The sequence below is a fragment of the Euprymna scolopes genome, chromosome 42, assembly GCF_053919585.1.
Source record: "Euprymna scolopes isolate OS-2025 chromosome 42, ASM5391958v1, whole genome shotgun sequence".
NCBI lineage: Eukaryota > Metazoa > Mollusca > Cephalopoda > Sepiida > Sepiolidae > Euprymna > Euprymna scolopes.
Window position 1 is genome coordinate 3,982,501 of NC_136523.1, and position 21,368 is coordinate 4,003,868.

The 21,368-nt window shown below is 33.5% G+C and overlaps 1 protein-coding gene across 4 annotated transcripts in view; it reads right to left on the minus strand.

Annotated features, from left to right (window-relative positions):
• Nucleotides 1-21,368, minus strand: part of LOC145266913 (inositol polyphosphate-5-phosphatase A-like) — a 729,402-nt gene that overhangs the window by 61,351 nt on the left and 646,683 nt on the right. For 2 of the 4 annotated variants that reach the window (XM_080122706.1, XM_080122705.1), the window contains one exon: nucleotides 6,115-6,151. In XM_080122706.1, the coding sequence (XP_079978832.1) occupies nucleotides 6,115-6,151 (37 nt within the window). Of the gene's footprint in view, nucleotides 1-5,303; nucleotides 6,152-21,368 lie in introns of all 4 variants that reach the window. The other 2 variants (XM_080122704.1, XM_080122703.1) reach the window with 1 other exon arrangement.

The window sequence follows — 21,368 nt, forward strand, 5'->3', positions numbered from 1 at the left end:
AACTTTTTAATCATTAAATTTGAATGCTTTTCACTTTTTCTTGTGTCGTAGTGTAAGGGTAAGATCTCAGCTTTTCTTTCACTTTCTTTTTCGTCTTCATGTCACAGGTTTGAGCCTGTCTGCCTACTAACACGTTTTTTTTTTTCCAAACACCCGGGCAATGTTGAGCACCCCTGCTAGTATATATATAAATGTAAAACATAGCATTCATCCTAGGTGGGTTGAACTATCTTCCTCCAAAAGAGAAAGTGTAAACTGAAAATTAAATTCATAAGTCACATGGGAGATGACAATATTAGGTTTTTACAGTTTTTGCAGGGAGATGTCATGGTTCTACATATAGCGCCTGATATTCCCAAATGGTCACCCATCTAGTACTAACTGGACCCAATGTTGCTTAACTTTGGTTTTCTAATGAGCACCGGTGTGGCAACTGTATTATGCTATATATATATATATATATATATATATATTATACACACACTTATATATATACCTACTAGAATTTTGAGCCCATTAAAATAGGCAAATATATGCATGTGTGTATCTTTGATGATTTAACCCATTTTTCAAACAATGTTCCAAATAAAGAGCATATAAAAATGTATTTAAGTGTTTACACCTGTTTCCAGATGGCGTTTATTTTAGATGATACAATGTGTTATATTTTTAAACACTGGATTATCATAATATAAATATATATGCATTTGGTATTTTTCGTCCTACAAGGTATTTTTTTAATGATTCAGTCAAAACGCAGATATCAAAGGACGATTGAGCTAATTAATATTGTTATTTAATATATATATATATATATATATATATATATATATATATATATATATATGAGATTTCATACAAGGATAAAATCCAACATGTTGTACAGACTTTAAATTAGACAAAATGCTAAATACAAAAGACAAAGGAATATAAATAATACTATAATAAATAAATAAACTATAAACTGATATTTCACTTTTTAAAATTGACTTTAGAATAAAACTGAGAATTTCTCGACAAATAAATAAAAGAAGTGAAATATCAATCTACGGTTTCTGGTGTGCTTTTGTCTTTTATGTTTTCTAGTTTGCCTATTTTTCCTCATTATTTTTTTACACACATTTGTAGTGGAATTACTAAAAAATGTACATAGATATATGATGATGCTGATGATGATGATTGCACCGTCTTGTCAGACGAGTGCCATTCCCTCGGACACTTAAAGTCCATGAGCCCAAATGCCTGAGGGAGTATCTATACAAAGATGGTGTTACAGAGTCTAAACTTTGTACGACAGCTAAATCTTTCTCTCGGTTCAAAATGTTGAGATCCAGCAACAAGCAAGAGCGAGATAGCCAGCAACAAGTTAAACTGCAGACCAGCTTAATGCGGTTACTGGTCTCCCGCTTTATGGTTTTTTAATCAGAGATTTGCTTCTCCTAGAAAGGTTGCCTTCACCATGGCTTACGGGAGCCCTCTCCTCCCCAACACATATATACATACACACAAATATACACGGTGCTAATAATAACTTGATTTGAGCCCAAAACAATAAATCCTAAGGGGTCATAATAGGGATCAAAGTTTTAAAAAGTTTGACCTTTGCGGTCTCTACCAAATGACTCAGACAATTTCTGGTCTAAACATTTGAAATTTGACATAAAGGGTATTCAGAGTTAGGGCAAGCTTTTTAATCGGTTTCGGTCGAAAATGTTTAGTTACCAATATATAAATGTATGTATGTATGTATGTATGTTTGCATGTCTGCCTAAAACTTTTGACAGAGGCGACAGATTTTACCAAGATCAGTATCGTTTTAAAGTCCGACCTTTCAGACAACAAATATCGAAAAATTGGCTAAAAACATTAATATCTTCACCTTCAACTGGGAACTTTTCTACAGGGGATGGAAGGTCGCTTTTTCCCCCGATATTTTTAAAAGTCATCCTCTCCTTTCGATTGTCTAGCCTTAATTAAAACCTCGTCACTTCCGGTTTGGCAGTAGTCATAACAACAAAGACGTCAAGTTTTTTTTCTTCCCGTTCTTTTCATCCTTCGCGGTACGGGATCGAGCCTGCCTTTCTACTAACACTTTTTATTTTACTCAATACACACATCCAAACACCCGGGCAACGCCGGGCTGAAATGCTAGTATATCTATAAAAGTGTGTGTCTGTGTGTCTGTGTATATTTCCTACGCAATAACTCATTTTTTAGTCTACAGACTCGAAATTTGATATACAGGGTTCTGAGATTTGTGAAAATATTTGTGATCGGTTTTCAGCCAGAAATTTGGCTGTTAAGGGGTCAAAGTTCAACGATTTAACCTTTGAGAACTCTACCAAACTCCTCCGACAATTTTGGGTCTAAACACTTGAAATTTTAGATAGAGGTTCCTTTGACATGGATCTAACTTAATAACTAACTTCGGTCTCTACCAAATTACTCAAACAATTTCTGGTCTAAACATTTGAAATTTGACCAAGGAGTATTCAGAGATTATAATAGGTTTGGGTCGAAAATTTTTAGTTTCCAGTATATGTATGTATGTTTGCACGTCTGCCTAAAACTTTCAACAGAGGCGACGGATTTTAGCAAGATCAGTAGCGTTTTAAAGTCCAAACTTTCAGACGACAAATATCGAAAAATTGGCTAAAAACATTAATATTTTCACCTTCAACTGGGAACTTTTCTACAGGGGTGGAAGGTCGCTTTTTTCGCTGATATTTTTAAAAGTCATCCTCTCCTTTCGATTGTCTAGCCTTAATTAAAACATACGTCACTTCCGGTTTGGCAGTGGTCGTAACAACAAAGACGTCAGGGTTTTTTTACCTCGTTCTTTTCATCCTTCGCGGTACAGGTTCAAGCCTGCCTTGCTACTACCACTTTTTTTTTTTTTTGCTTAACACACACACACATCCAAACACCCGGGCAACACCCGGCTGAAATGCTAGTATATATATACATACATATATATGGTTTTACAGATCAGTTAATAATAATTATATATATATATATATATATGCATATATATATTATTAACTAATCTTTTATCTCTGATTTCGATTCTGTCATTAGACTTTATGGATTCTTCCTTCAATGACCACCTTATCTTTTCTGTTTAATCCTTTTTCATTTTAATACATTCTCATGCTTTATTATATATATTTTATGCTAACAATTCTCATCCTCTGATGAAAAGATCCTATCTTTGAAAATTCATGGCTCAACGATTAAAATTTTTTAGAATATTAAATGAATAATTAAATTTTTTTTTAGAATAATAAATGAATTAATAAATTTTTTTTTAGAATAATAAATGAATTTATTTTCTTGTTCATATATATATATATATATATATATATATATATATATATAGAGAGAGAGAGAGAGAGAGAAAGAGAGAGAGAAATAAAAAAGGGGGGGAAAGCAACACATTCTTTTTTATCTCTCTATCTCGTCGGAATACTATTTCCATTATTCTCATCGTGTGTGTGTGTGTGTGTTTATTTCAGTATTTTACATAAAGAATATTGAACATATATATATATATATATATATATGGTTTCATGGATCAGAGGAAAAATAAGAAGTCAAAAACTATTCAATATATTTATCAGGTTGTTATCCAACTTCATTACGCTGTCTGTCAGTTGCGCTTGATGTAATATTGTAATAAATCTTATACCGACTTCCTTCATATTTTATTATCTTATGAATATATATATATATATATACTTGTTTATTGTTATATAAACATGGTCACATCCCGCTGCTACAAATAGCCACTTGTTTCAATCAAACAACAGATATCATCAGGCAGCGACTTGACTATTCGAAAGTTCAATGAATAATCTATATATAGAATAGATTATTCATTGAACTTTTGAATAATCAAGTCGCTGCCTGATGATATCTGTTGTTTGATTGAAACAAGTGGCTATTTGTAGCAGCAGGATGTGACCATGTTTATATAACAATAAACAAGTATTATCAGCTCTTTTTATTGAGCACTATCTAACAACCTCGTTGAATTCATTAGTCCATTACTTTTGAATAAAAAAACCCTGAGTATATATATATATATATATATATATATATATATATATATATATATATATATATATGCACAAGAAATGTAAAAATACCAGCGGTGGTTGACCTTATGTTTTGAGAAAAATAGAAAAACTGAATGAAATTATTAAAATAATCAACGTTTCGTCCTTATTTCAGAGGACATCTTCAGGATAATTGAAGTAAAAATGCAAGAAAAGAAAAAGTCATAGATCATACGAAAAAGAGAACAGTTTTTGAATCCTACCCATGTTTGTCCTTCCCGACATGGGTAGGATTCAAAAACTGTTTTCTTTTTCGTACGATCTATGACTTTTTTCTTTTCTTGCATTTTTACTTCAATATCTTAAAGATGTCTTCTGAAATAAGGACGAAACGTTGATTATTTTAATAATTTCATTCCGTTTTTCTATTTTTCTTAAAACAATATATATATATATATATATATATATACGTATATATATATATATATATATATTAAATTATAAAAATATATATGGCAATTAAGCTACACAAAATATTCCACGTTTCATTCTCATAAGAATTCGTATACATATATATATATAGACACACACATGTACAGGCTTTGCTACACTGGCATGGTAATGTTTCAATCTGTAGTTATTAATAAAATCTCATCATTTAAAATTCTGCCTTTTCTTTAAGTGTTCATGCTGACTTTTCTATATGAACACTTAAAGTACAAACATACCTTTTTTGCCTGATGAGACTGTAGTTATTTATAACTATAGAACGAAACATTTTCAAGCCTGTGTAATGAAGCCTTACTTAAATAATTCTTTGTTATTGAGCACTATTATATAAACCCGATGGATATTCTTTGGAGTTTTATCCCACGAATACATTCTTAAACTTAACTACTACTAATATATATATATATATATATATATATATATATATATATATATATATATATATATAGTTGTGTTTACTTAAAAATTTACTTAATTCACATAAAAATGGAATCCTACTTAAAAAATATAACAACAGGTAATTTTTAAAAAAATTCTGTTTTTTAAATAAAATAAAACGTTTTACAAAAAATAAAATACGATGGGGACAAAATAAATCTTTTAAAAGTTTAAGAATAAAAAAGAAAAATTTAAACAAATCAAAAGAAAAAAAAATGTATATTTAAATAAATAAAAGTGCAAAATTAAAACTTGAAAAAAAAAAATAAACAAAAACAAAATAAAGAAGAAACTCACTGGTGTTTGGACAGGAAGGAGGTTTTTCGTGTAGGGGTGAAAAGATGAAGGAAAAAAAGAGGAGTGGGGTTTCACACCAAGGTGCAGGAAGGGCAACTCCATGAGCTATCGTTCCTATGTGACGCCTCTTGGACAGGGGACGGCTGCTTCACGAGCACCCTACTGTCGACCTCCCCTGCGGAAAGCGGCTGATTATTTTTGCATGCACATAATTCATCCACTGGCACTAAAGAGCGTGTAACGTGCATCACATCAAAACGATTCGTGTCCATATCGTCTCCCTTGTTACCGGACTGGTTCACAGCGGTATTCGGGCAAAGGGCATGAGTGTCCGATGGTTGCGATCGTAAGGAGCTATTGTCGATGTTTGCTGCATTAAGGCTAGAATTGTAATACTCAGATGAAAGTAGGGTCAACGTGGAGGCCTGGTCGATGTTATCGTGGGTCATGGTTAGGTCTTCGAGGCTCGTCTCGACAAAGTCCTCGGAAGAAGAGCTGTGGTGCCGGCTCGGGCGTGGCCACCGCATTAATACGCTCTCCACGCTGATCACCTGCTTTGCTACGTCATGGAAGGATATGCGAGGTTTTCCTAGGGAGTGTGGTGAGGAACCGTTTTCGGGAAAGTGATTCTCTGGAATCGACCTGGAGCGAATGCTGACCCGGAAATCGGGTTCCAATTCCTGCTCACGTTCAAAGGTCGCAAAATCGTGAATGTTCAACTGATCGATCTCAACGTCACTCATGTCCTCGCCGTTTACCGACAATGTGTTCCGCCGGAAACTTCTGGTGGGAGAAGGGAGGGTTGCTTTACCTGTGCCGTTTTTGATGGATAAGAGGAGGTACACGGGCTGGAAGAGAAAAAAAAATAGATTAGACATTTTTGAAAATACACAGCATGAAAATAATGAGAATAGACTTTAGAGAAAGAGGGATAAATAAAGACCTGGTCAGAGATAGTTTAGTTTGAAAGTCAATTTCTAAAAGTCGTCCAACACATGCTAACATGTAAATCGGATATTAAACCGAATATGATGACAGAATTTATGAGAGTGCCTGGTTTACCAAATATAGGTCAGTTGGCAGAGAAAAAGGGGAAAAAAAACATAGATGGTAATGATAAGAACGGACGTGAGAGAAATAGGGACAAATAATGACCTGGTCAGAGATACATTAGCAGGGCCTGTGGAAATTCCTCAGTTGCTATCATCTAACAGCATAAAATATTACAACATATCGGGGGAGGGGAGGCGTGGAATTTTACAGTTGCTATGATCTACCTACATAAAATAATACAACATATCGGGGGGGGGGCGTGGAATTTTACAGTTGGTATCATCTACCTGCATAAAATAATACAACATATCGGGGTGGCGGGGGTGTGGAATTCTACAGTTGCTATCATCTACCTGCATAAAAATAAATTTGTTATGGATGAACAAATTTTGTACTTTTCTCATCTCACTTTGAAACAAGCAAATAGATTAGAAAATTTTGCTAAAAATACTCTTGATACCAATTAAAGTCACACAGTATGAAATGAAACAAAAATATTATAGAATAAAAACAGTTGTCACAAACCAGTCTATTTAAAACAGATATCTTACTTTGAAACAAAGAAATGGATTAGACAATTTTGCAAAGATACTCAGTGATTGGGTTTACACAGTACGAAATGAAATAAAAATAACTATCACTAACGAGTCTATTTAAAACAGATAAATATAGTTGACTTCCATTCAATTTCAACTTGCAATATCATGTTTATTTAGGGGTTGTTTAGATGTAAATTTAATTTTATTGTTGTCTTTATGAATGTACAATTATTTCTTTTGTGTTTTTTGTTGAGTTTTGTTTTGTAAGTTATTCGTATTATTTGGCTTATTTCAACTACTGTTCTCATCTTGAGTGCACAATGTTTCGGTCGATTTAACTACCGACCCTCTTCATGTGTACTTTGTCGAATTTAGGAGTCTTTCTGTCGAACTCAGGAATCTTCCTATTGAAATGGGGTGTCTTTCTATCAAATTCCATTAAAGTAGGGGTATTATATTCTCGTTCTGTCAGCTATGAAAGCTATATCTTAAGTAATTTGCAATTGTATTTTAGCGTCAGCCACAATGAGGATTGAACATTCAATCTCTAGATTCACGAGTTGGACAAGATACACCTGAAGAAGATCAGAAGTGACATTGACAAAAATCTTGTGAAAATAACACTGAAAGTGAGAGCAGTGGTCCGAAGAATCCAAATAGTCCGAAGAATCTTCATCTAAAAAATTGAGAAACTACTGATTTCTGGAACTAAAACAAAGAGTGGGGGTCTAGGTTGAAACGTAAAAGGCTCGAAAGATTGCATTGATCATAAGACTTACATCTTTTTATGCAAGCCCTAACGCAGACGCGTGTCTCAGGACAGATAAAATGAATTTCCTTGAATAGAAGAGTTTAGCATGCTTACATAGATTAAAATCAAGATATTCGAGAAGATTGTAAAAGATTAAACATCATTTAAGAATTCAGGTGATTGGTCATCTCCCTCTCAGTACAGACCAACAAATCCCCTGTGTGTCATGAGTAAGTTGCTGGAATCTGTGTTAAATAGAGAAGTAATCAACCGTCTCAGCAAAAATAATCATCTTAGTGAAATAAAATATGGTTTCCATTCTGCTAGATTTATAGCAGATGTGCTAACAATTATATCTCATAGGATTAGTGAATCTCTTGACGGGGGAGGCTTCCTTTCTAGGGAAATTGCTCTTAACATATCAAAGGCTTTTAAAAGGATATGGCATAATGGTCTACTTCACAAGCTCTACAGCTACGGTATAGCTGGAAATATTTCCTCAATTATTAAGTCAATTCTCTCTGATATGTTCATAAGAGTAGTGGTTGATGGGCAGAAATCAGAAGCTCACAGTATTAATGCTGGAGTCCCTCAGGTGTCCATCCAGGGTCCAACTCTCTTCCTGATCTATATCAATGATCTCCCAAATCACATCCTAAGATCATTTGTAGATATTTATGCTGACGACACGACCATCTATGGCAACATATCAAAGGCCATAAGTGACCAAGTTCTCACTAATTCTCTCTCCTCTGGTCTGGAACATGTGGTACAATGGGGAAAGAGGTGGCTAATTAATTTTAATGCATCTAAAACCAAGCTACTTTCTTTACATCATCAACGCTTTGATCCCCGTCTGGCATGAATTGAAATGAATGGTTCTCGTCTTGGGGAGGCTCCATGTTTTGACAAGCTTCTGGGTCTGATATTTATTTCTGATCTGAAATGGAACACATGCATCAAATCCGTTACCAAGGTCACTGAAAAACTGGTGGAATCCTTCTACTGCTCCTGTAGTATTTCACTGCTGATGCAATTCTCTACTTGTGTAAGAGCCAGGTACACCCCAAGGATGGAATACTGTTGCCACATCTGGGCAGGAGTTGCTAGAAGCAGATTATACTGCCATGACAAAGTTCAAAATAGACACCATAGCCTAGTAGGAGATGCCCTTTTCTCCTCCCTGCAACCTCTTTACCACAGAAGAGACATTGCGAGCCTGTCTCTGCTTTCTCATTATTTTTATGGCAAGTACTCGTCTGAGCTCCAATCTATGGCCCTTCCCTTGCCAAACTTTTACAAAAAACACTATCTAAAACAACTATCAATAATTTCCCACACTCTTTATCTGTACCTAAACCTAAACGTAGATTCCATGAACAAAGTTTCTTTCTTAGAACTGCACGCCTATGGAACTTTTTTCCGTTTTCCTGTTTTCCAGCTGACTACAATTTGGTCGTCTTCAAGTCTAACGTAAACAAGTTCTCGATGAACCGTTCCCTTAAGTAATCCAATTTACTAAAATATTGTCCTATTGACTACTTTACACTCATTAACCTTTATCCTCGAGTGGCCTCCAGACCTTGATAAGTGATGACTTCTTTGTAAAAAAAAAACAACAACAAAAAACATGTATACACATAAATAGCTGTTATGGTTTATATAAAGAAAAAAATGCATCAATATATAATCAATATTAGTTGTATAAAAAAGATCCATGCATACATAAGCCACTAGGATTGATCTTTACTCTAAGTCTCCACGAAGAAATATTAATATTTATTGAAAAAAATTTAGTTAGAAGCTCTTTAAGTAAAATTAAAGTTGAGCCCTATTAGTGAATTGAGAATAAAGCCGCAGATTTGATGTGTGCATCATTCGTCAGCTTCTTTTTTTTTTTTTTTTTTTTACACAGTGATCACCACTTATCAAGGCCCGGAAGCCACTCAGGGATAAGGGTTATTGCAAGTACATTACGTTAGTGAGGAGATTTGCTGAAATGTTTACTTAAGGGGGCGGTTCATTAGGAATTTGTTAATGTTGGACTTGAAGACATCCAAGTTGTAGTCCGGAGGGAAGCAGGCAGACGGAACAGAGTTCCACAGGCGTGCAGTTCTAAGAAAGAAGCTTTGCTCATGAAATCCGCGTTTTGATTTAGGCACAGATATAGAGTGGGGAAAATTTTTCACAGTGGATTCAGCTAGACGGGTGTTTTTCGTGAAAGATTGGCGAGGGGGGGACCAGGGATTGGAGTTCAGACGAGCACCTGCCATGAAAATAACGATAAAACAAGGATATGCTCGCAACGTCTCTTCTGTGGGAGAGGGGTTGCAGGGTAGAGAAAAGGGCATCCCCCACTAAACCACAAAGTCTATTTTGTACTCTGTCAAGGCATGATAGGCTGTTTTTGGCAGCTCCTGCCCAGATATGGCAACAGTATTCCATCCTTGGCCGTACTTGGCTTTTATATAGATAGAGAATTGCATCAGTAGTGAGATATCTTCTGGAGCGGTAGAAGGATCCCACCACTTCTTGTTTGTTTAAATATTCTCATCACAACTTAATTGTGACTAGCTTGCTTACATGGCTTAATAATTCACTTTCATTGAAGAATTACTTGGAGGCTGAGGGGAAGAACGCTAGTCCGCAAAGCCAAAGTTTGCTTTGTTGACGGAGTTCCTATGACCAGCAATAATTATCACATCCTGAACTGAAGAGTGCGTAAGAATGATACACTAGTGTCTGTTACTATCAAAAAATCATTAATACATATAAATATTAGCATGAATACCCAGCGTTGCCTGGGTCGACATGAAGTTCCGAACACAAGTTGGAACCCACCTGCTATACTAAGAATATTAATCATTTTCATTGTGGCCAACGTCGGTACCCCCAGCAACAATTTCAAAAATAAAAGAATGAATAAAAACATATAAATGTGATCACTCAAAAAAAAAGAAGTATGTGATACCCTGTCGACCAGATATTTCGGCAGAAGGGATACAAAGAGGAGAATCTATTCTCCAGATATTGAGCACTTTTTGTTGCCCATTCGCTGGACCCCCTCCTCCCAATTACAATAAAAATAAATGCAGCAAAACAATTTTGTTTCAATAAAAATAGCAGCGACTGCAGAAAAAAAAAAAAAAAATGAGCCGCTCGAAACTGAAATGCAAAAGGGAAAAAGTAATTTGCAAAACGTTTTTACTACGACAACTGATGACATCATAGACCTCAAATAAAAATATTTATAAATATTAATGCATAGTGACTTTTCAGTGAAGTTAAAGAAAAAAGTGGAATTCCTAAAAACATACAAATGAAATACTTTCAGTTTATTTGTGTGTTTGTTTGTTTGTTTGTTTTTTGTTTTTGTTTTTTTTATTACATTTTCACCCCAAACAAGGCACATTGCCACTCAGGTGTAGGGGGCTACTATCAGGGTCAGCAACTACGGGGGCACTATATAGGGATTTGGGCAGCAAGATGTCGGTTCACGTTGCACTTGAACTTCTGCATGTCAGTACAGTTAGGGAAGTATGATCCTGGAATGGAATTCCAGAGTCTAGCGGTTCTGGGGAAGAAACTACTGGAGTAGAAGGATCTTTTGCATCTAGGGATCTCTACTGTGTGGGGGTGGGATTTTGCTGCCTGTTGGGTTTGTCGAGGGTGTCTGCGACGTGGGGGCACAAGTGTCTGCAGTTCGTCAGAGCACTCACCATTAAAATACTTGTAGAACAAGTAGAGGGATGCAACGTTTCGTCGATGGGACAGAGGCTGAAGCTTAGATGCCAGTTCAGTGCCTATCAGATTGGCGACTCTTTTTTTAACCTTGTCTAGGAGGGAGAGACTAGTAGTAGACGCACCAGCCCAGATGTGACAACAATACTCCATACATGGGCGAATGGTGGCCTTATAGAGATACGGGATACTTTCAGTTTCTAGCACGGTAGAGAGAGCCTACCTTTTTTGCAGCGGCCCTGGCAATGTTTTCAATATATATATATGTTTGTTTGTTTGTTTGTTTGTTTGTTTGAATATCTTTTTAAAAAAAAGCAAAACATTTTTCTGTCTACACGGAATTATTTTTTCACGCTAGAAACTTAGTAAATTATTTTTTTTATGGAAGTTTATGAAGTTTACAGGGGAAATAACTCTACGTTTCTAAAAAAACGATGTCGGAAATAATAATTCCAAATAAAGTAATTTAAATATATTATCAATATAATTGATATTTAAAATTGATTACACAACAATCTTAAATAGAACACTTAAAACAATTCTCTCGATAGAAACATTAACTAACATACAGCTATTTAGTAAAATTGATTTCCCTTAATGTAATATGCAAATGAGGTGACCTCTTAATTGTATATTTTGCAAGAAATAAATGAAATAAAGTAATGGATCTTTTGTATATATTAATCAAATTGTGAACAAACAAACAGGAATACGAATTTATATATATAAAAAAAGAAGATATATATATATATATATTTCCGAATAACGAGATGAATTAAATCACAGATTACTCAATCTTGTGGTATCAAGTCTTACAAAATGTTCTTGGAAGATAATATTTTTATATACGACAATCCCAGTTAAATAAAATTGCTCCATATACTAGATAGAGCAAATTAAAAATTGAAGGTTTTATATGTAGATTTCTTTCAGAAAATATAATTTTCGAAAGAAAAATATTTCTTAGAATAAGGAATACAACATTTAAAGTACTTTCCTTAATCCATGGACTTTCGATGAAGCCTCATTACTTCAGAGGAAAGTCATTAGCAAAATATTTGTTCTGGATTGATATAAATTTTGTTATTTAGCACATACATTGAAAATATATTAAAGATAAAAATCTTTTAAAGGGACATATAAGAGGAAATATGGATTGAAATAACAAAAAGATATGGGGTTCAGGTATCTGATTAGAATAGTGGTCCTGGAATAGAAAAGAATGTTTTTAGGTTCCAAATTTTTCTCTGAAGAGATGAGCCTACATCGAAGACCCATGGATTAAGGAAAGTACTTTAAATGTTGTATTTCCATGATCTAACAATAAATTTTTATTTTGAAAATTATATTTTATGGAAGAAATTTAAATATAAAACCTGCATTTATATTTATATATATATATATATATATATATATATATATATATATATATATATATATATATATATATATATAGTTATCATTCCAAAACTGAAAAATGTATTTATTTCACATTCATAGTATTCTATTCATATGTAAATGTAGTACGTCTTACACACATTTCGTTTAATAGTAGAAATTCACCAAACAACTCATCAAAGACATGCATGTGTTTCTCGTAAAAAAAAATGTTGGAGAGATTTTTTTTGTATTTTTATTTCTCGGAAAGGGTATGTTGAAGGAAAAATGTTGATAAAAGGAAAGTTTACAAATTCGTAAGTATAAAAATTTAAACAAAACAAAAAAACTCTTACTTATTATAGAGTATATAGGCACCCTTCCCCTATGGCGATTAAGCTACACTGAATATTCTGCGTTTCATCCAACTATAGGATTCATCAGGCTTATGCGCGAATTCTGTGGTTGCTTCTTGTTTTTATATATGTTGAGGATTTCTAGTTGGCCAATCAGCTTTCTAGTATCCACCGCGCCCCTTCCTATCAGCCAATGGGCATGCATTTTATCAAACAAAGGATCTGTTTTAGAACTAGGTTAGTGGTTTTAGGTAGACGTTCTCCTTTTTTCCTTCTTTTTTTTTATACATATAAATATACCTATGTGTGCACACATATATACATATATATATATATATATATACATACATGTGTGTGATCGTTTATGTATATTCATGTTTATTTAATTTATTTATTTGTTTGTTTTCTATTGTTATTGTTAGTTTTAAAGCTATTTTGTATCGCTATCCTAGAGTAAGTTTTATTTTGTGAACACAGTTGTTTGCTATTTCCCGCCTACAATTTAAATTTATGTGAATAAATGAAGTAGTTATATATATATATATATATATATATATATATATATATATATATATATATATGCATGCACGTGTGTGCCACTTTTTTCTGGCTACTATGTCATAGTTTTTGTAATAAATAGTGACTAAATGCAGCATGCAAGCAAAAACACACTCATACAAAAAGTGGAGAACGAAGCGGATCAGTGGAGTTTAGGGTAAAGTCCATATGAGCTGAGCCACCAGAAAACCTTCAGAAGCTGAAATAGCGGTATATGACACGAGGGTAGACAGTCCACAGTGTAGGTTGGCAGGGATGAGGGGCCTTAATTGATAAAGACACGATCAAATTAATTTCATTTTACACTCGATACTTTTAATTGAATTAACAGGTAAATCTAATTAAGCCGAACATAATAGAGCTTTTGGTGATTTGAAAGAAACGGAAGTGTGATGTTGGTGCTGGTAGCCATGTTACAAAAGACGTAATTTTTTAAATAAATAAATAAATATATCAAAGCGGATGTTGTAGTGGTGAATACTTTAGAATAACTGAGTAGACTGGTCATATTATACCCACCCAACAACCTCCAACAAATCTCCACACACTAGCTAACAGCCGACCACCAACCAACTCTTCCGTAATTATGCGCAGTAACAAACCCCACCATTACCCCACATGATAATGGTTTGTTGGTATGGACCGAAAATAAATTTTGTATCGTAATAGAAGACTAATTCCATTGTGAAAATCTTTGGAACTATTTAGTTTGTTTTTCGGTAGGGAAAGGGGTGTGAAGCGCTGGGATTGCTGGAGGCAGTGGGGTTGGAGTTATATGATTTGATTGGTCTTCATAGAGAAAGATCACAAGCAAATTGCGTTTTAAGTGGTTCCTTTTATAGTGATGGAGAGGCTGGAGAGAGTGATGCTGATGGCAAAGGGGATCAGCTTATAAGTCGGCAGAGAAAAAAAAATTAAACAACAAAATGACAAAAGACAAAACATATTCATTTTCAGTAGCCATGATTTGGATCGCAATGAAGAGAGCATTCGATTGAATGTTAATTAGAATTCGCTTGAAAGAAAAGAACACACTCATGCACACACACACACACACACATATTTCCATATATATATATATATATACATACATATATACACACATAGTACATATGCATATATATATATATATGTATAAATACGTATACGTAGCTATATACATATGTATATATGTAAACATACATATATATCCTTATGTATATATATATATATACGAATATATATATATATATACACACTTATACATGTGTATACATATATACATACCTATACATATATACACAGAAACGACAGAAAAGAATAGACACATATAGAAACAGCTTATTTCAATAAACATATTAAGTGTTGAGACATTATGTTGAACAAAGATGGTGGTGAAGAATCAGTGCAGTTCCGATCTTAAGCGTTAAGTAATTCCTAGTAACAAAGATGGAGGCGAAGAATCGAATGCAGGTTCGTGACAGAGACGACGGCGAACTGATTAAATCCAAAATCTGACAATTTTTATAGTAGTTGGTTGTCATAACTTGTGGTTATTAGGAGTCAAAAACATTTTTTATTTTAAATTTTAATTAATAATCAAAACCATAACTAAATCATAATCAAAATTAAATTTGATAATTAATACTTGTTTGACATTCCCGGTGTTGTTTTTATTGCTAGGACCCTTCTAGGCATGGCATTGATCACTTGACGAATATCATCTTGAGGAATTTCTTGCCACGTCTGACACAATATTGCTAAAAGTTTAGGATTAGAAGATGGCTTCTTTTTCATTTTGCGAAAGTTCCTGTCTTATTTCCCTCCATTGGTTTTTTAATATAGATCCACAAAATATTGTGATAAGTGTTTCAGTGTGAACAAGTATGGTATAATAAATTATGGGGTTTATCTATTTTATTTTTACTTTCATCATATTTTGCTTTGGTTTTGATACCCCCAAATTCGAAGCTATCTCTTTACAACCCTTCCTTTTCATAACCTATCATACTTTCATAAATCAGAGTCCATTTTCTGTAGGCTGTTTTTGAACCCAGTCAACGATGGGTACTTTTGCTAGTAATATATATATACGTTTTTATTACCGTATCTTGCTCTACAACAGTATTGAGCACTTTCTTCAGTTTTTATTAATTACCATCTCCACTATATATATATATATATATATATATATATATATATATATATATATATAAAAGAGAGAGAGAGAGAGAGAGAGAGAGATAAGACATAGAGATACATATCTAGTAGGTATGAGCAATAATGACGGAGAAAAGATTGGAGGATTGGTTTTGAAAGCTGGCTTATCATACTTCTTTTGGGGACTACTAACTTGGTCATGGAAGTTTATTAATCCCATTTTAGCTCAACCAATGTTGTGTCGCCCTAGCAGTGACAAGGAGCTCCAACTTCCATGAGTAGGGAGTTAACTTAGTTCATTTTACTACTTGAGAATATTGGTAGGAGTCCTTCATGTAATATTGAAACATTTAGCAGAATTGATGTTTCCTTCGCACTCCACTGGGTAGGAGCTACCATCATTCCAAATTGCACTCCATATTATAACCGAGAAACTTTAATGGTTCAGCATTGGCGGCAATTTTTAAAGTCAAATTTTTATTGAGGGAGCCTCCATACCCATACCCTTCCACTGTCTGGAAATGATGCAAATTGTGATTAATAATAGAACATCATATTGGTCCAAAAGGTTATTGGTCTCTTCACCATCTTATGAGCCCGATCTTTTCTGCTCTTGATATTGTCAGGACAAAGAAGAGGTTTCCTTCTTGTAGCTCTACCATAGTAGCTCAGCTTCTGAAGATAACTGACAGCAGTTCTGAGATTGACACCAGCTTGTGTTGCAATGTCAGAGGCTTTGAACTGAAGATCCTCTTCAATATTTATTTTCACAAGACCCAATATTCTTTCAGAGGGCCCGGGGTGACCTGGATGAAGTTTTGTGTACTCTACGTCCTCTCTTCTGAATTGTATGACTACTCTCTTAACAGTAGAAAGGCAGGTTGAAAGATGCCCTGCTCGTTTCTATCGGCTATGACCACCCTCATGTTGACCACCCTCATGTTGACCACCCTCATGTTGACCCACGATTCATTCATGCAGCAATTCTTATAGGCCTGAAGTTTCTTTGATTCATGACATGCTTAAATGGGTTACAAAATAAAAGGGTCGACAAAAATTCCTAAAATTTTAAAAATATCCAACTCGAACTCCTTATTTTCAATATACAGATTACTTGTTGATTCTTGGAAGATTAAAAAATCAGACTCTAATTCCTAGCATCTTCTGAGTTTGACTCTACAACCATGGTAACTACAACTCTTCAATAATAAAGTTTAATACAACTCTTCAATAATAAAGGTTAATAATCCAAATTATCAATAATAATGAGATATTTCATATATCATAAGTTATTTCAGCACTATTCTTATCTGTAAATATAAATAAGCATATATTAATCTTAGGAAAACTATTTATCTTAGTGTCTATTTTTTATTGTTATATCTTTGTATATATATATATATATATATATATATATATATATATATATATATGGACATATAGGGGACAGACAGAAACCCCCAGAAGAGCTTAGGCCCTGTGGCATACATGACCCACCAGCATATGGAGTATGCTCTAGTGCCCAGCAACCTAAGTCCCAGTCATGGATCAAATGGTATGGGGGGAGGCTCCCGTAGCCGTGGTGAAGGCAACCTCTCTAGAAGAAGGAAAACCTTGATATAAAATCTGCGGCGACTGTTGCTTCCAATGGTGTTGACTTGCTCTTCTTTTTGGCTCAATGTGGCAGTTGTTTAGAGAGTGGGATTGGCTGGGTGCAAAGTCTTTCCTCACTATAAAAAGCTTCAAGCACAGACATTACTTGATATGTAATGGAATATGCATTTTACCATCAGTGTGTATCTCGATAACAAAAAGACTGGCTGTAGCCTAAAACGGCAAACAAACATTCAGTGAAAGCTAATAAAGATATATGCGTCAATAAAGCAATCCTAAATAAAATTTGTATATAGGGTATTCAGACATATAGAAATATTTCTAGCATAATCTATCTATTATATCTATAAAAGTGAACATGTGTGTGTGAGGGAGAGAGAGAGAGAGAGAGAGAGAACAATTCTCAACCTAATTTGTGTCAACTGCAGGCAGATGTGCAAGACGTAGGCAGTTTAGAAGTGACCATCCAGCACGTGCTGCTAGTGGGGCTCATGTCTGCTGCACCAGAGAATGCCTGAGTTTGACCGGGCTTAAAAGCCACTTTCGTGCGACTCATATATATAGACTAGCAGGGCTACTCGGCGTTGCTCGGGACCGTATAAACAATGAAAAAACAAAGCAGATATTGAACATGTGTTTTATTCTTAGGGGAGAGGAATCTTTCATCTCTATGTATTATTTGTTTTATCTACCCTAGGACTGGTATTGTTCATGTTTTATCCCTAGCATAGGTAATTTACAGCATGTATATGAAATTGTTTTACCTTAGGGAGAAGAGAACAGGTAATATACAACATAATGTGTCTATATTACATCCCTGGCAACGCCTAGAAACCAGCTAGAACATGTATTTCAGTCAATCTATATAACATCCTGGGCTATGCCGGGAAACCAGCTAATCTATATTTAGTGACTTGACCACCAAAATACCTCCATAAGTGTGTCCTTTTTTTTTTTTAACTTATTAGATATAGGTATCTAGAAATGTGTGTGAAATTTTGTTGAATGCATTGTTCACTATGATTTTCTTATTGTTCTACACAATATCAACTGTAGCGTTGTGTTTTCTGCCATCATTATATATTATATTATATATATATATATATATATATAACTACTTCATTTACTCACATAAATTTAATATACGAAAGTATAGATTTATGCGTAAACTTTAAGTATTTACTTCAAAAGTGCTCAATACGTAGGTAGAGCTAGTTAGTAATTTATAAAATATATATGGCGATTAAGCTACACTGAATATTCTGCGTTTCATCCACTATAGGATTCGTCAGGCTTATGCGCGAATTTTGTGGTTGCTTCTTGTTTTTATATATGTTGAGGATTTCTAGTTAGCCAATCAGCTTTCTAGTATCCACCGCGCCCCTTCCTATCAGCCAATGGGCATGCATTTTATCGAACAAAGGATCTCTTTTAGAACTAGGTTAGTGGTTTAAGGTAGATCTTTTTCTTTTTTTTATTTTTTTTTTTTATTTTTTTCTTAAGCCTGACGAAACCTATAGTGGATGAAACGCAGAATATTCAGTGTAGCTTAATCGCCATATATATTTTATAAATTACTATATATATATATATATATATATATATATATATATATATTCTAAGAAAAACACCGGATCTCCGAGGTGGAGACGCTAACTTTAATATCATTTAAAAAATCAACAAACTATGTAAATAGATAAACGATGACAACTAAACAGTAAATCATCTATGACACTGTAGCATAATAAGTTAGGGCGCTGGACTGAAATAACTAAAGGTCTGGGGTTCGAATCCTAACAACAGTCAAGCTACATTGAAGAGGAATAGGGCTTCGAAAAATGCATGTCCATAGATTACTGTTTTTAAAAATAATAAATAAAAAAAAAACACGCCCAAATAAAAAATGGGAGACTTTCTAAGAAAAACATCGGATCTCTGAGGTGGAAACGTTAACCTTAATATCGCTTAAAAACCAACAATAAACTACGTATATATATATATATATATATATATATATGAACAAATGATTAATAAAACATGTTAAAAGACATCTTGAAAAAGAGTTAAAAACATATTTAATTTTAAAAAAGGAAGCACACGATAAGTGGATAGTCCTTAATCCGCGGAGTTTCGAAGTTTATGCAAAATCCGATCCCGCATTTTGCTAATTCCTGCCCTCTTATAAGAAGGAGAGTATTTCTTCGAAACTCCGTGGATTAAGGACTATCCACTTATCTTGTGCTTCCTTTTTTAAAATTAAATATGTTTTTAACTCTTTTTCAAGATGTCTTTTAACATGTTTTATTAATCATTTGTTCATATATATATATATATATCCGATCCCGCATTTTGCAAATTCCTGCCCTCTGATGAGAAGTAGAGTATTTCTTCGAAACTCCGCGGATTAAGGACTATACACTTATCTTGTGCTTCCTTTTTTAAAATTAAATATGTTTTTAACTCTTTTTCAAGATGTCTTTTAACATGTTTTATTAATCATTTGTTCATATTATAAGCTCTATTTCCTTTTCGGTTTTATTGAGCTTTTACATCTGGTTGAGATTACTTTACTTGTAAATATTAACTCTTTAATGTTTATAATATATTTTAAGTTTACCATTTTATTACCTTGGTAAACTTATTGTAATTTTTATTTATTCATATATATATATATATATATATATATATATATATATATATATATATATATATATATATTTAAAGGAGATTAGAACAATAGTCTAAAGAGCTGAGTGTATTTTAATGTAACAGTGAAATTACTAGTTTAATTAAAATACAGGAAATAGAAAGTGCTCGTTGTAATTTAGATATATAATAAGCTCGATAGTTAAATGTCCTAGAGCTAATTCAAAATTAAGTAATGTGATTTATATTTAAAATTTAAAATTTTTTTAAATTTTTAAAATTTAAAAATCAAATTTTAATTAAATTAAAAATCAGTTTCATAAGAAGGAACAACAACAAAATCAATTTTGTTGTTGTTCCTTCTTATGAAACTGATTTTTAATTTAATTAAAATTTGATTTTTAAATTTAAAATTTTTTTTAAATTTTTAAATTTTAAATTATAAATCACATTACTTAATATATATATATATATATATATATATATATATATATATATATACAATGATTGCCACTTCTTAACAGAAACTTGCCATCTCTTCAGGTTGATGCCGAGCATTCATGTGCACATCGATGCTCAACTAGATTCTTGCTTAATCATTCATAGATGTGGCAGAGAAACTTGCCAGTATTTGGTGGTGCTTGTGGAGTGACTTTATTATGCACCTTTGAATGTCTTATTAAACCACTTACTGCTTTACATACCAATCCACAAATATTACAACAATACTTGGGTGGTCTGGGTGGCAGCACCTCCTCATAAAATTGTTGGTCTTGTTTAATATAATGTGACTTCACATGAGTCACCAAACAAGATTTAGACAGAAGAAATCTGCCACAGATTGTGCATTGCAATTCTTGTTGGAATTAGCAGGAATTACGGTTTCCTCCTGCTTTCTAAGAACATGTTTCAATACTGTATGCTTAACACGCTTTCCCTCTAACTTTTTGCATCCTTCTATGATTATTTATCTCCAGTTATTTTGATCTACAAGTTGACCTTCCCAATTATTCACATCGATTTCCAGCAACTTAAGCTCATCCCTCAGTACATCCTTAACACTATTCGTAAGTTTATGCTGTAGTCTCTTTCCTATGAAAAGCTCACCAGATTTTTTCTGACTAAAGCTTGTTTGGTGACTCATGTGAAGTCACACTATATTAGACAAGATGGGTTATTACCCGGAAGACCTTTGGAATAAGTAGCATCCACAGTTGAAAAAAAAATTCAGGTAGATAAATCAATAAATATAAATCTAATTATAAATTTTCCTAATGTCTGTGTATGTGTG